General features: G+C 35.7%; 3 protein-coding genes across 3 annotated transcripts; all 3 read right to left on the bottom strand.

Moving 5' to 3' along the window:
- Positions 1 to 960: 960 nt before the first annotated feature.
- Positions 961 to 1,866, bottom strand: LOC21397533 (fasciclin-like arabinogalactan protein 11). The gene is made up of 2 exons (XM_024170605.1): positions 1,781 to 1,866; positions 961 to 1,651 (listed from the first exon to the last, which is right to left on the bottom strand). The coding sequence occupies exons 1-2, from the start codon at positions 1,864 to 1,866 to the stop codon at positions 961 to 963; spliced, it is 777 nt and encodes a 258-aa protein (XP_024026373.1).
- A 2,222-nt stretch (positions 1,867 to 4,088) lies between these two features.
- Positions 4,089 to 5,054, bottom strand: LOC21397532 (fasciclin-like arabinogalactan protein 12). The gene has a single exon (XM_010105804.1). It carries the CDS (start codon positions 5,052 to 5,054, stop codon positions 4,089 to 4,091), a length of 966 nt encoding a protein of 321 aa, XP_010104106.1.
- A 5,583-nt stretch (positions 5,055 to 10,637) lies between these two features.
- LOC21397531 (fasciclin-like arabinogalactan protein 12) lies at positions 10,638 to 11,615 on the bottom strand. Its single transcript, XM_010105803.1, has one exon. The coding sequence runs from the start codon at positions 11,613 to 11,615 to the stop codon at positions 10,638 to 10,640; it is 978 nt and encodes a 325-aa protein (XP_010104105.1).
- Between the last annotated feature and the right edge of the window lie 1,445 nt (positions 11,616 to 13,060).

The following is a 13,060-nucleotide window of genomic DNA, read 5'->3' as shown; positions in this document are numbered from 1 at the left end:
ATTTTTGCCCCTTGAACTTTAGTTTATTTGTCACTTTGCTCCTTAATTTTGAAAATTGGTCAACGTACCCTCCAAACTTTAAAATGTTATTAACTTTGCCCCTTCTGTTAACTTTATTAACGGAATTGATGACGTGGTAATTATTGAAGGGGTAGTTTGATGAATTATTTTAAAAATGCCACTTAAAGTATGTACTTTATTTAAAAATGCCCTTAATCTATGAAAACATATTAAAATTTGTTCTAGGCCAACCTAGAAAGTTGTATCCATCAAATGAAAAAATGATCCAACTTGCAATTTCCATCCTACAACAAAACTTTCTTTTCTTCCCCTTTTAACAAATTAGAAGAGTCGTTTAGTAAAGTCCTAACCGTTTGTGGTCTTAGATATTTGCATCTTATTTCTGAATCAAATATGAAGTGCTTAAAAAGGTTTACATATATGTATACACATCTAGAAGTGTAAATGTAGTGTAGATCGGTTTGCATATAAGCATTCACTATATGCTCCATTCGTGTAATTTAAATGCTTTACGTTTGAGTTTCAATCATAACTAATTAAATCAGACATCTAAAGGAGGGGGATGAAGAAGACCAAATCAATTCAATTCAGAAGTACTCTTTACAAGCATGATACAAAAAGAACATACCTAACTATATATATATATATATAAAACTACTATGAGCCTAATATTATAAGATGTACGATCTTCATTATTGTGTGACATAATCCATCCTTCAACCCACTACCACTGCCATGATTCTCATGTGGTACGAGGAGAGTCTAATGCGTATGCACTATATGCATATGCAAGATATATATATATATATATATATATATATATATAGTCCAATACCAACAGCGAATTATTCCAAACAAGCACTCACCGCAAATCAATGACCACTTACATTCAATCCGGATCAGAATTGTCTCACAATCCAATCGTTCAACTCATCAAACTTAAGCCAAAAGAGAAATCACCGCACCAAACACAGTAACACCAACAGAAAAAAAGCCATTTCTAGCACTGATCATTAGACTAAAAGCACCAGACGCATCATTCAGCAGCGCGGCAACAGCTGGGGCAAGCAATGACGAAGTGGGAAACTCCTTAGGACTAACGGCAAAAGTCGGCGCCGGTGCTTCCGCCGCCGCCGCCGCCACAGGCGCTGAGGCCCTTGTCCGCCGTGGAGCGAAAAGGCCAAGAGGAAGAAGCACCTTATCAACCTTGTAAATAGCCAGCTGATTGTCCTCATAAACCGTCGCGGAAATTGTGGTGTTCACGATTCCTGTCGATATATTCACCCAACTGCCTTCAACCGTGACGTTAAGTGGGTAGTCATGAGTGTTGCTGGCTTGCGTCCGTACAGGGTTGCTGAGAGTTTGGAAGTTCTGGAGGGACACGAATGAAGGGAGAATATGGTATTGCACGAGCTGGACCTTTTGTTCGGTAGAGAGGGAATTGAGAGTGCCGGGTTTGAGGGCGGAAAAAGCGACGTTTGTTGGGGCGAAGATGGTCAAGCTGTTGGAGACGTTGAGCTGGTTCTCGATCTGAATACTGACGGATGTGCTCTTTAGTAGACGGATGAACACGCTGAAGGCGCTGGCTTTTTCGAGAATTTTGGTGACGTTGGTGGGGGCGGCTGCGGCTGTGGCGGCCTTGTGCGGCGGGGCTTGAACAAGGGGTACCTCAGACGGGGGTTCGACGACGGGTTGTGTCGATGTTGGCGCTTTAGCCGGGGCTTGAGGTTGGCTTTGTGACGGAGATTGGGACGGAGATTGGGCTGGAGATTGTGCTGTAGTTTTGGTGCAGTGGAAGAAGAAGAGAAGTAGGAGTGAGAGGGAGATGAGAACTTGTTTCGTCATTTTCTAGTGTATATAATTGCCGATTTGGCTGTGTGCTTATATTTGCTTCCAAAGTATTTTACTGTAACACAAGTCTTTGATGGTTGATATGGAAACTGGGAGAGAAAATCGGCATTTTATAAGTGTTGGGACTTGGGATGGAATAAATTAGGTTAAAAAGGGTGAAATATCATATTTAGTTATGGATGAAAAGCATCGTAGTTAAAATATGTCTGTCGTCTTTGTTTGGGATAAAGGTGAAAGGGAGAGAAATTGTGTCTACTTGTTATGAGAGAGAGGAAGTGTTCTTATCATATCTATTAAGAGAGCAGCTTTCATGCGGGTGTGGAACTGTACGTGGCTTAAATATTTCAATAATATCTTCCAACAAGTTATCAAATATTTCAATAATATCTTCCAACAAGTATAAATATACTTGATAAATTAATAACCTAAAAATTAATACTCGATAAATTAATAACTTTGATTAAATAATATTTTGGTCGATCCTGACTTAGTCCCAAGGCTTTAATTTATCTGAATTAATTTATATCTCGATTAATTAATAGATATGGCCTTAAGGGTATAAATTTAAATAGGTTTAACTGTAATTTAAGACATTTAACACTGATAGTTTAGAAATTAAATAAGATAAGACATTTAGGTAGAGTACCTTTTGTGGTGATTTTAACTACATTAATTTTTGAGGAAATTTCAAGTTTAATCATTACTTTTTCCAACTCTATTATTTATGACTATATAAAATTTTGATGTCACTACGAAAATAACTTGCAGGTTACGAAAAATAATCTGCAAGTTGCAAAAGATAATTTGTAGGTTTTATAAAGATAACCTACAGGTTATTAGTGACGTAAGAAAAATTTAATAACAGTAGCATAAATACAATAATGTTATTTTATTAATAAAAATTTTAAAATTCTCCATAATTTTTATATGGTATAAATGTTTTGAATATTAAGTTTAAGAGTTAATCCCATATATGGTCTCTGAGGTTTACTCTTAATCTCACTTTGGTCACTGATTTTTAAAACGCCTTAAAATTGGTCCTTAAGATTTTATTTTGTTTCAGATTTGCTCATTTGTTAACTAGGTGTTAAATATTTGACAAAATTTATGAAAATTGTGGGTCAAAATTAAAAATGTGTAAAGTTTAAGGATTAAAAAATACAAAAAGCAAAAACTAATTTCTATAGATAGTTCCTAAATTTTAATTATTTTTAAGTTTAATAACTAATTGATGCATATTCCATCAAATATTTAATACTTAGTGAACAGAATGACTGATACTGAAACATAATAAAATCTCAAAGACCAACTGTAGGATGTTTTAAAAGTCAAGAATTAAAATGAGATTCGAGGTAAAATCTCAAGAACTAATTGTGAGATAATCCTAACTTTAAATTGGACAGTGTAATGGGTAACCATGAGTACTTGGATCGTGTGGGAATAATTTCTCCCAATTCTAGAGCCGTCCTCTAATTAGCCAGAAGTTAATAAAAACCCTCACATACCCAAGAAGTCAGCACGATTCAAGTATTTCGAACTCAAACCTTCTCTTGCAGGATTTTTGACCCAAAATAAGCCCTCCAATAAACTTTTAAATCTTGGAAAAATGGAGCAGCAAGACAGAAGCAAGTCTACATGATCTGCGCCCTTTATGGGAAATAGCCAGCCTCTCTAATATATAACCTGTTTCAATCAAACTTTTGTGTCTCTCCACCGCAATTCTCCATGTTGAATTGCTCGTGCTGTGCGCAAGAGTATAATATAGCATTCAACAATTATCTTTAATTATATTGTATTTTTAAATAAGAAATTAGTTCTATTATCATACATTATTGTTATTATTATTTGTATTTGGCAAAGTGTATTTTTTTTGGGATAAATTTGCAAAGTGTATTTTAAATACTATTATTTAGTAGCGTTATGCTTTGTTCTCAGAACAGAAAGGTGATCACGTGTGTACCATGGACTTTTTTTTTTTTTAAAAAATTCTGGATATACTACATGAATTTGTAATTCTGGTCGTATATAATTTGTATATTTCACTTATCAGAGAACAAAAGGTAATTTAATTAATTAAATTCACACAATAATACAGATTCTTACACAAACAGTCATTATTAAAAACAAAAAAACAAAACAAACAAAAACAAATCACTTCGATCACAAGAATGCCTTCCAATCCAATTGATCCGATCACAGCATCATTGATATTCAGCTCAAGCAAATTGATTAAACCGACTCAACATGAAGACTGCAGTAACCAGAGCAAGTCCAACAGACATCACGCTATTTCCGGTAGTCTTAAAGACACCAGAAGTATCCGATTCGGCAACTTGCCCTTCTGGTTCCGCTGCCGCCGCCGCCGCCGCCGCTGCCGACCCTGATGAAGGTTTTGATGACGATGACGACGATGGTGATCCACTACTTGATGCTGATGTTGTCGAAGAAGAAGATGATGACGATGAAGACTCCTTCTTAGGCTTCACTGCTACCGGCCCCGGAGCAGGCGCCGGCGAACTCTCCTTTGAAGCAAAAATGGCTTTCGGGAGTAGAACGCTGTCGACACGGTAAATAGCCAGCTGATTATCGCTATAAACCGTCCCGGAAATGGTGGTGTTGATGACGCCGGTTGATATGTTGACCGAGGACCCATCGGTGGTGATGTTGAGTTGGAAGCCACGGGTGTTGCTGGCTTGAGTGTGGATTGGATTCGTTAGGGTTTGGAAGTTTTGGAGCGCAATGAAGGTGGGAAGGACGTGGTAGCCAATGAGTTGAGTCTTTTGTTGGGGACTGAGGGTGTTGAGAGTTCCCGGCTTGAGTGCCGAAAATCCGCCGTTGGTCGGGGCCAAGATGGTGACACTGTTGGAGGCGTTGAGGTTGTTTTCGATCTGTGTAATGACGTCGGTGCTTCGAAGGAGGCGGATGAAGACGCTGAATCCGCCCGCTTTTTCGAGGATTTCGGTGGCGTTGGTGGGTCCGGTGCGTCTCTGAGCTTTGGCCGGCGGGGCTTGGACCAGTGGGACGGTTGTTGGCGCTTGAGCCGGGGATGTAGTTGTTTGAGAGGGCGGGTGATCCTGAGACGGGGCTTGGGCCGGAGATTGAGCTACGGTTGTGCTGAAGTGGTAGCTAATTATGAAGATGATTAGGAAGGAGAAGGAGATGAAAGCGTTTTTTGATGTCATGGTTTTGAGTGTGTCGGTGAAGATGGTGTTTTGCCAGAAAAGAAGGGTAGTAGGCTTCAAAAGAAGAGTTTGTTTTTTGCTAAGTGTTTGATCGATGCATGATCTTGGAGGGAGTGAGGGGGTTTTATAGTTGGTGCCAATGGAAAGAGAATATAATTAAAGGTGAAAATTTCAATTATGTTCATATTATTAGGTGTTGGTTGGCTAGTTGCCATATCTCTGTGTTTGATGCATTATTCTCGCTAACATATAATAAGCTTATGGTGAGAAGGAAAATGATAGGTTGATATTATTTGCTCGACACAAATAGCAGATCCCAAGATTTGGATTGATGCTGATTTCATGACAAGTTGGGAGCTATATTTTCATTTAAAAAGAAAAATTGTGAGAGGTATATATGTTCTTGTTTTCTTCTTTATAATTTGTTGTTCGTCGAACTTGCTAACGGGTTAGGGATTCCTCCCTCTCAGAGATGATTGCAAAGGTGGGTCCACTCACATCAATCAATTGACAGGATAGGGGGGCAATCTTAATTTTCTTGTTTGATGCTAGGTAAATTTCGTGTTTTAACTTTTGAACATATTACTTTAATATTCCAAAACATATTATAAATGTCTCGTTTAGTTTGCGGATTCGAGTTGAGATGTGATTTTTTGTGAGAACTTTTCACTGTAGCAGAAAAAGTTAGATGTAACTTTTTGTGATAACTTTTAACTGTAACAAAATTAAAATTGAAAACTCGAATTTGTGAAACGAACGAGCTCAAAATATAGTCATCACTATTTTATTTTTCTAAAGAAAGATGACCATCACTAGTTTAACTTAATAACGAACCAAACATCATAAATTGATATATAAATTGACTGTTTACCGCTTATTGTACTGAGTCGTAGCGTGATCAAGGCCAATGCAATAATATATTGTTGGGATTTTGGCAAAATAAGTAAGGTATCTTTATCCAACATCGGTTAGAAAGTAAAAGAGAGGGGGCCTAGAAGCTATATGAGGAGTCTAGAAACTGTTGTTTCACCTCGTTTTAGTTAGAAGTACTTCAAAATTAGTTTGACTCTAATTAAATTTAGTTCAGAGTTTGTAAGTAGTTAGGGAAGAAAAAATTGCACAACTAATCCTTTATGTGCTTTGTTCTTGGTTTTTATTCTTAGTCCATGATTAATGTCCTTTAAGCAACATACTTATGATTAATGTCCTTTAAGCAACATACTTATTTTCACCAGCTATGAAAATTACTTGGATAACTCAGTTGACATATTCTAAAACAACGAACATATCCTAAAACAAGAAACCCTACCTGACAACATCGAGCTATCTTCTCCAGAGGGGATAGATCTAATGTTTTGAAAAGTCACTTACAAAGCATTGAAGGGTTGAAGAAGTTGAAGAAAGAAAGAGAATTTATGGCTTTTGGAATGTCGTATTTTTGTAATATGATATTTCTAAAATATGTATTTTTTATAGAATTCTCGATCTAGTGTTCAATATAAAGTTTTTATGTATTTTTTTAATATATATGGTATTTCTTTTTTTTAATGATTTTTTGTTGTGATTATATTGATGCGTTTTTTTTTTTTTTAACAAATGATGATGTAAATTTTTTTTTAAAAATTTGTAAGACAATTTGGGATTAATATAATAGATTATAAAAAATAATTTATCGGATTACTCTCATGCATCGATTGGTGTAAGAGATTGATATGGTCGGTTATTTCTAGTTAAAAATAATAAATAATTTGGTAGATTACAAGAAATAACCTATCAATTTCCGGTCTAGCGATCAAGCGTTATAGATTGGAGATGAAGAATTATTTATTAGTTGAAAATAAAAAATAATCTATCAGATTCCTCTCTGGTGGCTAACGTCAGTGATCGGAGATTATTTTCTGGTGACATTTAGTAGATTATTAGTCATAATCTTATAGATCACCTTTTGACCAACGAGGGGGGGTGTTCATCAAATCTATTAATTTGTCTAATCCGTATAATCCAATCAATTTCGGTAGATTGAACTGAATGGAAAGAATTTTAAATTGGTAATGAATTGAGATATTCCAATCTGCAAATTCAAATTGGATTGCAATTGAGTTCTCAATCTGCATAATTCACCAATCCGAACACTATATATATTATATTTTTTATATATTTTTTAATAACATATATAACATATTTTTTTTTCAATAATATGATACGTACATGTATATATATATATATATAAATTTAAGTGTATATTATGGAAAAGACTTAGTCTTCTATGGAAATCCAATCCAAGACCTTGAATTTTGTGTTAAAAACTTGAATTTCATGTTAGATCTTGTGGTGTGATGAGTTGGGATTTGCGGAACTATTTTAAATTTATGTTATGTTATATTTATGTTTAATTTTATGATTAATTTTATGAGAATATTGAAGAGAGGGGGCTACAAGAGTCGAGATCCAAAACGTATGCCAATCTGTGAATCTGCATAATCCAATAGGGGTGAACATCGGTTGAAAACTGATTTTTTCAGTCGGTTTTGAAACCAAACCGACCACATCAATTTTTGAAAACTAAAACTGACAACCTACCGCCACAAGTCACAAGTGAAGGGGCGGTCGGTTTCTGACCGTTGTGATCAGTTTTCCGACAGTTGGTTTTCGGTAAAAACTAACTTTTGAACAAAAGTTTAAACTATAGCTTTTTCTACCATTTACATGGGAAAAAAAAGTTTGACTATGTGTTCTCTTTTAATTTTAACCATGTGATAGTTAAAATTAAAAATTAAAACTAATATTTTTATTGAATTCCATTTATAATGGATATTCAAAACTAAATATTAGAGAACGAGGGGCAAAATTGAAATGAAAGCCAGTCTTTTTATAGAGTCATTCAGAGTACACATTCTAATTTTTTTTTTTCAACGTGAGACTTTGTATGTTTGGCTTTATAAAGCTTTAACAAACGTAATAGTGTAATAAATAGTTTTAAACTCGTAATGGCCAGCAACACGTGCAGCTTGGTGGCAAAAGGCAGTCTGTAAACATTTAATGGCCTCATCAGACTTCAATGAGGCTTTTCAACTTTTAAATTTTTAAAAAACCGCAAACAAAATATTAAAGATACTCCGGACTACTGCTGGAACTACGGGTGGCGAACCTGCTCAAAAATCTTTAGGCTCGGTGGGTAGGATTTTATGTCTGTCCGTCTAAGTTTTAGGCCGGGCTCAGGCTCAGACAGCCTTAAAATCAACCAAAAAAAGAAGCATGCCGCCGTTGCAAGCCCAATGCCCGAGTGTCCCGCCCGACTACCTGCCCAAGTGAAGTATTTGATTTAGTACAAATTTAAAAATTAATAAACAAAACTAATTCTTTGAATTGTTTTAATAGTGTTTGTTGATTTTAATGTTAATCATAGTTTTTATATAATTTTTATAGTAAATAACTTAATAATTATTTATGTACAAATACAATTAATAAACAATATCATATATAATATATATACACAATATTATATAAAACTAAAAATTATATAAATATATAAATTTATTTAATTTTCGGGTGGGCTCGGCCAGCCAAGACATGGCCCGCGGCCTGTCCTAGGCAAATCTCGGGCCTGAATTTCTCAAGCAAGCGGGTTCGGGTACCGGGCCCAAGTTTAATTTTTTTGGGCGGTCGTGGGCGGCCCGTCCAAAATTCTAGCACTACTCCAAACTCATTTTTTACACCAACAAAGACGCGTGGGAATGTGGTTGAATTTGATCCCATAGGTTAGGTATGCACCATTTTTTTTTAATAAGTGTAAGTGGTGTTGGTCGTCGGTTCGGTTAACCGACCACCTCCACCACCTAAATTGAGAACAGAATGATTCAGTTAACTTATCAATCAGGTCAGTTTTGCCTAAAAATTGAAATTTTCAATTTTTCGCGGTTGGTTTGTCGGTCGCAAGACGATCAGTGTTAGTTTTTCTTTTTTTTTAAACTATCCTATAATCTAATAACACAAAATCATTTTGTTTTCATATTGAATTGGATTGGATTGGATTGTGGTCTCGGGAATTAGTAACGGATTAAGATTTTTCCAATCTACAATAATGAATTGGATTGCAGATTGACTCCTAATCTGCGTAATCCGATTCGTAAAAACTCTACCAACGGGGTAGCTTTTGTAAACATACCATGTTGATCTTTGACTGGTTTATTAAAGGGATACTCATATATCAAGGGGAAAAACTCTGAAGATTTAGGCCGTGTTTTGAATTGATCCCGTATTTATTTTTTACATTTTTTGAGAAAGAAAAAATGAAAATATTTTCAAAACGGTGTTTGGTGCAATAAAGACAAAAAATAGAAATAAAAACAATTTTTTGGTTTAGTGTAAAATGAGAGAGAAATAAAAAATGACTTTTAGTTGTTTTTTATTTTTTGTTTTCATTTTCTCCTCTCTCAAGCAGAGAGAGAAAAAGAGAGGTATTAATGGGTTTTTTTTACACTGAAAATAATCTCTTGATAAAACTACTAAACGTATTTTCAAAAATGATTTTTGTCTGAGATTAAAAACGTTTGCATTTTTATTTTCATACAAAAAATAAAATCATTTTAAAACGAGTTCTAAACGCGCTCTTAATTTTTGAGCGGTAACATTCCTCACGTTTCCACTTTTTTATACATACTAGCATGATGAACGTGCCTAAGAGGCTAAGACACATCCCCGTTAGTCACAGTTTCTTGTTCTTTGCAATTTACATGTTTTTTTTAATAATTAATGAAAATTTATTAAATATGGTAAATAATTTTTTCTGAAAGTGATAAATAACGTTATTTTTTTTATTGTTTCTCTACAAAAATAAACAAATAAATATGCTAAAATATAAACTTACAATTAAGTTAGACGTGAACATGTACGACATCCCAACAATGTTTTAATTTTTAAAGATAAATAAACATAGCTATTTTTCATTTTTTTTTAAATGAATATAGCATAAAATTTTTACAGTAATAGTATAAACTTATTAGAAAGTTATGGAATTTAACCTAATGAATCTTCTCTACTATAAATAGAATAGATAAGTAATAAAGGGTACGGATACTCGCAAGTAAAAATTTATACCAAAATAAAAAAATTACCAAATGAGGTGTTTAAAGGAAAAATTAATAATAAACAATAAAAGAGTTGTTTATTTATCTTTATAATATCCCATTGGCGCCATTACCCATAATTTCCGAGGAGTTGTTGTTTTTTTTTTTTTTTTTTTTTTTTTTTTTTTTTTTTTTTGTTTTCCGGTTAACCCCTCTTGAAGTTCTTTATTCATCACTACAATTAATGCTTAACAAGACATGATTTATTTCCAATTGCAGTGATACTAATATGCCATTTAGTTTATTAGAGATCTTAAAGAAAGAAAGAATATCAAATTAATTCAATCCACACGCGGGTACAAATTCTCATCACCAAACTGATCATCATCAGACGTATAAAAGACATATATTCTTAGCTACTCTAACATAAATAACCAGCACATTATTCCAGACCACTCATCGTGATCGATCGATTCCCTTCAATCAAAGCACTAGGGCACAAAACACCTTACTCCACTCAAAGAAATTGACCCAACAGAATAACTCCGAAAGCAATGCCAACAGACCTCACATGACCAGCTGCACCGGACTCATCCAACGCCGCAACTGGGCTGATCAAAGCCGACGCCGATGAAGAATTCGTCTTTGGCGATGGTTTCAACGCCGACGACGATGAGTTCGATGGCGAAGATGCGGATGCTGAAGCGGAAGCTGATGCCTCCTTCTTAGGCTTCACTGGCGCCGGAACAGGTGCCGGATCAGGCGACGGTGATGGCGATGGAGAATCAACTTTCGGAGCGAAAATTCCCATAGGTAGAAGCACGCTGTCGACTCGGTAAATCGCCAGCTGGTTATCGGCGTACACTGTGCCGGAGATCGTGGTGTTGACGATGCCGGTGGATATGTTGACGAAGCTGCCTTCGGTGGTGATGTTCATGGGGTAATCTTCGGTGTTACTCGCCTGAGTACGCACCGGGTTGGTTACGGTTTCGAAGTTTTGGAGCGACAGGAACGACGGGAGGATGTGGAATTGCAGGAGCTGGACTTTCTGCTCGGGAGTGAGGGAGTTGAGAATGCCTCCTTTCAGACTTGAGAATCCGCCGTTGGTCGGGGCCAGGATGGTCATGCTGTTGGAGGAGTTGAGCTGGTTCTCGATTTGGTTGATGACGTCGGTGTTGTGGAGGAGGCGGATGAAGACGCTGAAGCCGCTGGCCTTGTCGAGGATATCGGTGACATTGGGGGGAGCTGGCTTTGGGGCCTTGCGCGGCGGGGAATGGACGAGGGGCTCTGCAGACGGGGCTAGGGTGGGGGCAGGGAGGACAGGAGGGGTTGGGGGTTGGACTAGGGCTGGTTTGGCAGCTGGAGCTTGAGCCGGGGTTTGAGGAGCAGGCTTCACCACCGGGTTCTGCGATGGAGATTGGGCCGGAGACTGGCCTGAGGTTGTGGTGAAGAGGAACATGATTAAGAAGGAGGAGATGAGAACTTGTTTCTTCATTTTTCTTTTGTTTTGTTTTGTTTTTTTTTGGTCGAGTGTTGAACTGTATAAGGAGTGAATTGCTTTGTGGGGGAAATGGGTGTTTTGTGCTGAGTGTTTGATGAATGCCGTTGGAGGGAGAGGGGTTTTATAGGCGCTACTAGAAATGATGAATTGGGTGAAATAGTGCAACATACTTTGTTAATTAAAGTGATGCAACATACTTTGTTAATTAAAGTGATGCTTGACATGCATTAATTTATTTCGGTGTTTCGTAGTTTTCATAGGAAAATTAAGAAAGATATGCATGATTTCCTTGACACAAATGCTAGAGCAAAAGATATAGATTGATGTGGATAGTTTACAAATTATGGCCTATGGCCCAAAACCCATTGATATTGCAAAATCTTAGTGATGATTGCTTAGTTGGATCGCTGCCCCATCAATCGATAGAAAAAGGGTTGAGGTTGACTACTTTAGTTATACCCTATAAGATGAAATGTAGATTTCACAATTTTGCTTTTCGAATTATTATTTCACATGAGGGAAACCTAGTTACACATAACTCGATCGCCATAGATTGAGCTATCTTCTCTACCAATAAATTGATTTCTCTCCTTGGAAAGAGACGTGATCAAAAAGTTCGTTTCACCTGCATTAATGTAGTATCAAACAAAGTTTTTAATTTCATTTCATTTTGTGTATGCAATTTCTTATATGAGACGAGAAGTCTATTGTTGGATGTCAAAGTGCAATTAAGTGAAAATTTTGGGAATTGCAAATTAACAAATGGTCATTTAGCATCTCATATTTTCGAAAATACAATAATAGTTAAAATTATGATGATCTCCATTTATGAAAGTAGTAATTCTAATTTTCTTTAATTTAGTGCAGGGTATAATGATTATAAGGAACTCAGATTATGAGGAGTTTTTGGTTTAAAACATCAAATTAATGGTTTGAAATGAAACTTAAAAACTTTTGCGATACACTTAATCATTTGAACCAACTCTATAGTTCAAACCACTTGAACTAGTTTACCAAATGGACTCTAAATATTAATGATGGAGTCTCTCGGAAATTAGTAACTTTTTTATGGCAAATGCAGATCATGGATGTGTAATAATGCTTTGTTAAATTGGTTGATTTCCATATGCCAAACAGTATAACAAATATCCTTATAGGGTTGTAGATGTTAGCCGTAAGAATCAATATTGGACACTCTAATGCTTTTCTATCAAGAGTAATAAAATGCAAAAAACAAAAACAAAAACAAAAAAACAAAACAAAACAAATAAAGCACATATAAGATTTATAATAATTCTCACCCTTTTCTTTGTTCACTTTCAATTATTGTAGAATTTTTACTATGATGAAAAAAAAAAGATTAGAATAAAATCGCACACATTTAATGTGCTCCGTATTTTTTTTTCTCTCTCTAACCTATCACAACCCTAAAATCGAAT

This window comes from Morus notabilis, unplaced genomic scaffold (assembly GCF_000414095.1).
Source record: "Morus notabilis unplaced genomic scaffold, ASM41409v2 Scaffold710, whole genome shotgun sequence".
Classification (NCBI taxonomy): Eukaryota; Viridiplantae; Streptophyta; class Magnoliopsida; order Rosales; family Moraceae; genus Morus; species Morus notabilis.
Note: the sequence above shows the minus strand (reverse complement) of the source record. Positions and strands in the feature narration are given on the sequence as shown.

Bases quoted from the DNA above. Each gene is read 5' to 3' on its own strand.
- LOC21397533 (XM_024170605.1), bottom strand. From the start codon at position 1,866: ATGACGAAACAAGTTCTCATCTCCCTCTCACTCCTACTTCTCTTCTTC. The intron at 1,652-1,780 runs ATCTCCGTCCCA...CAAGGCCGCCAC, and splicing joins ACAGCACAATCTCCAGCCCA to AGCCGCAGCCGCCCCCACCA.
- LOC21397531 (XM_010105803.1), bottom strand. From the start codon at position 11,615: ATGAAGAAACAAGTTCTCATCTCCTCCTTCTTAATCATGTTCCTCTTC.
- LOC21397532 (XM_010105804.1), bottom strand. From the start codon at position 5,054: ATGACATCAAAAAACGCTTTCATCTCCTTCTCCTTCCTAATCATCTTC.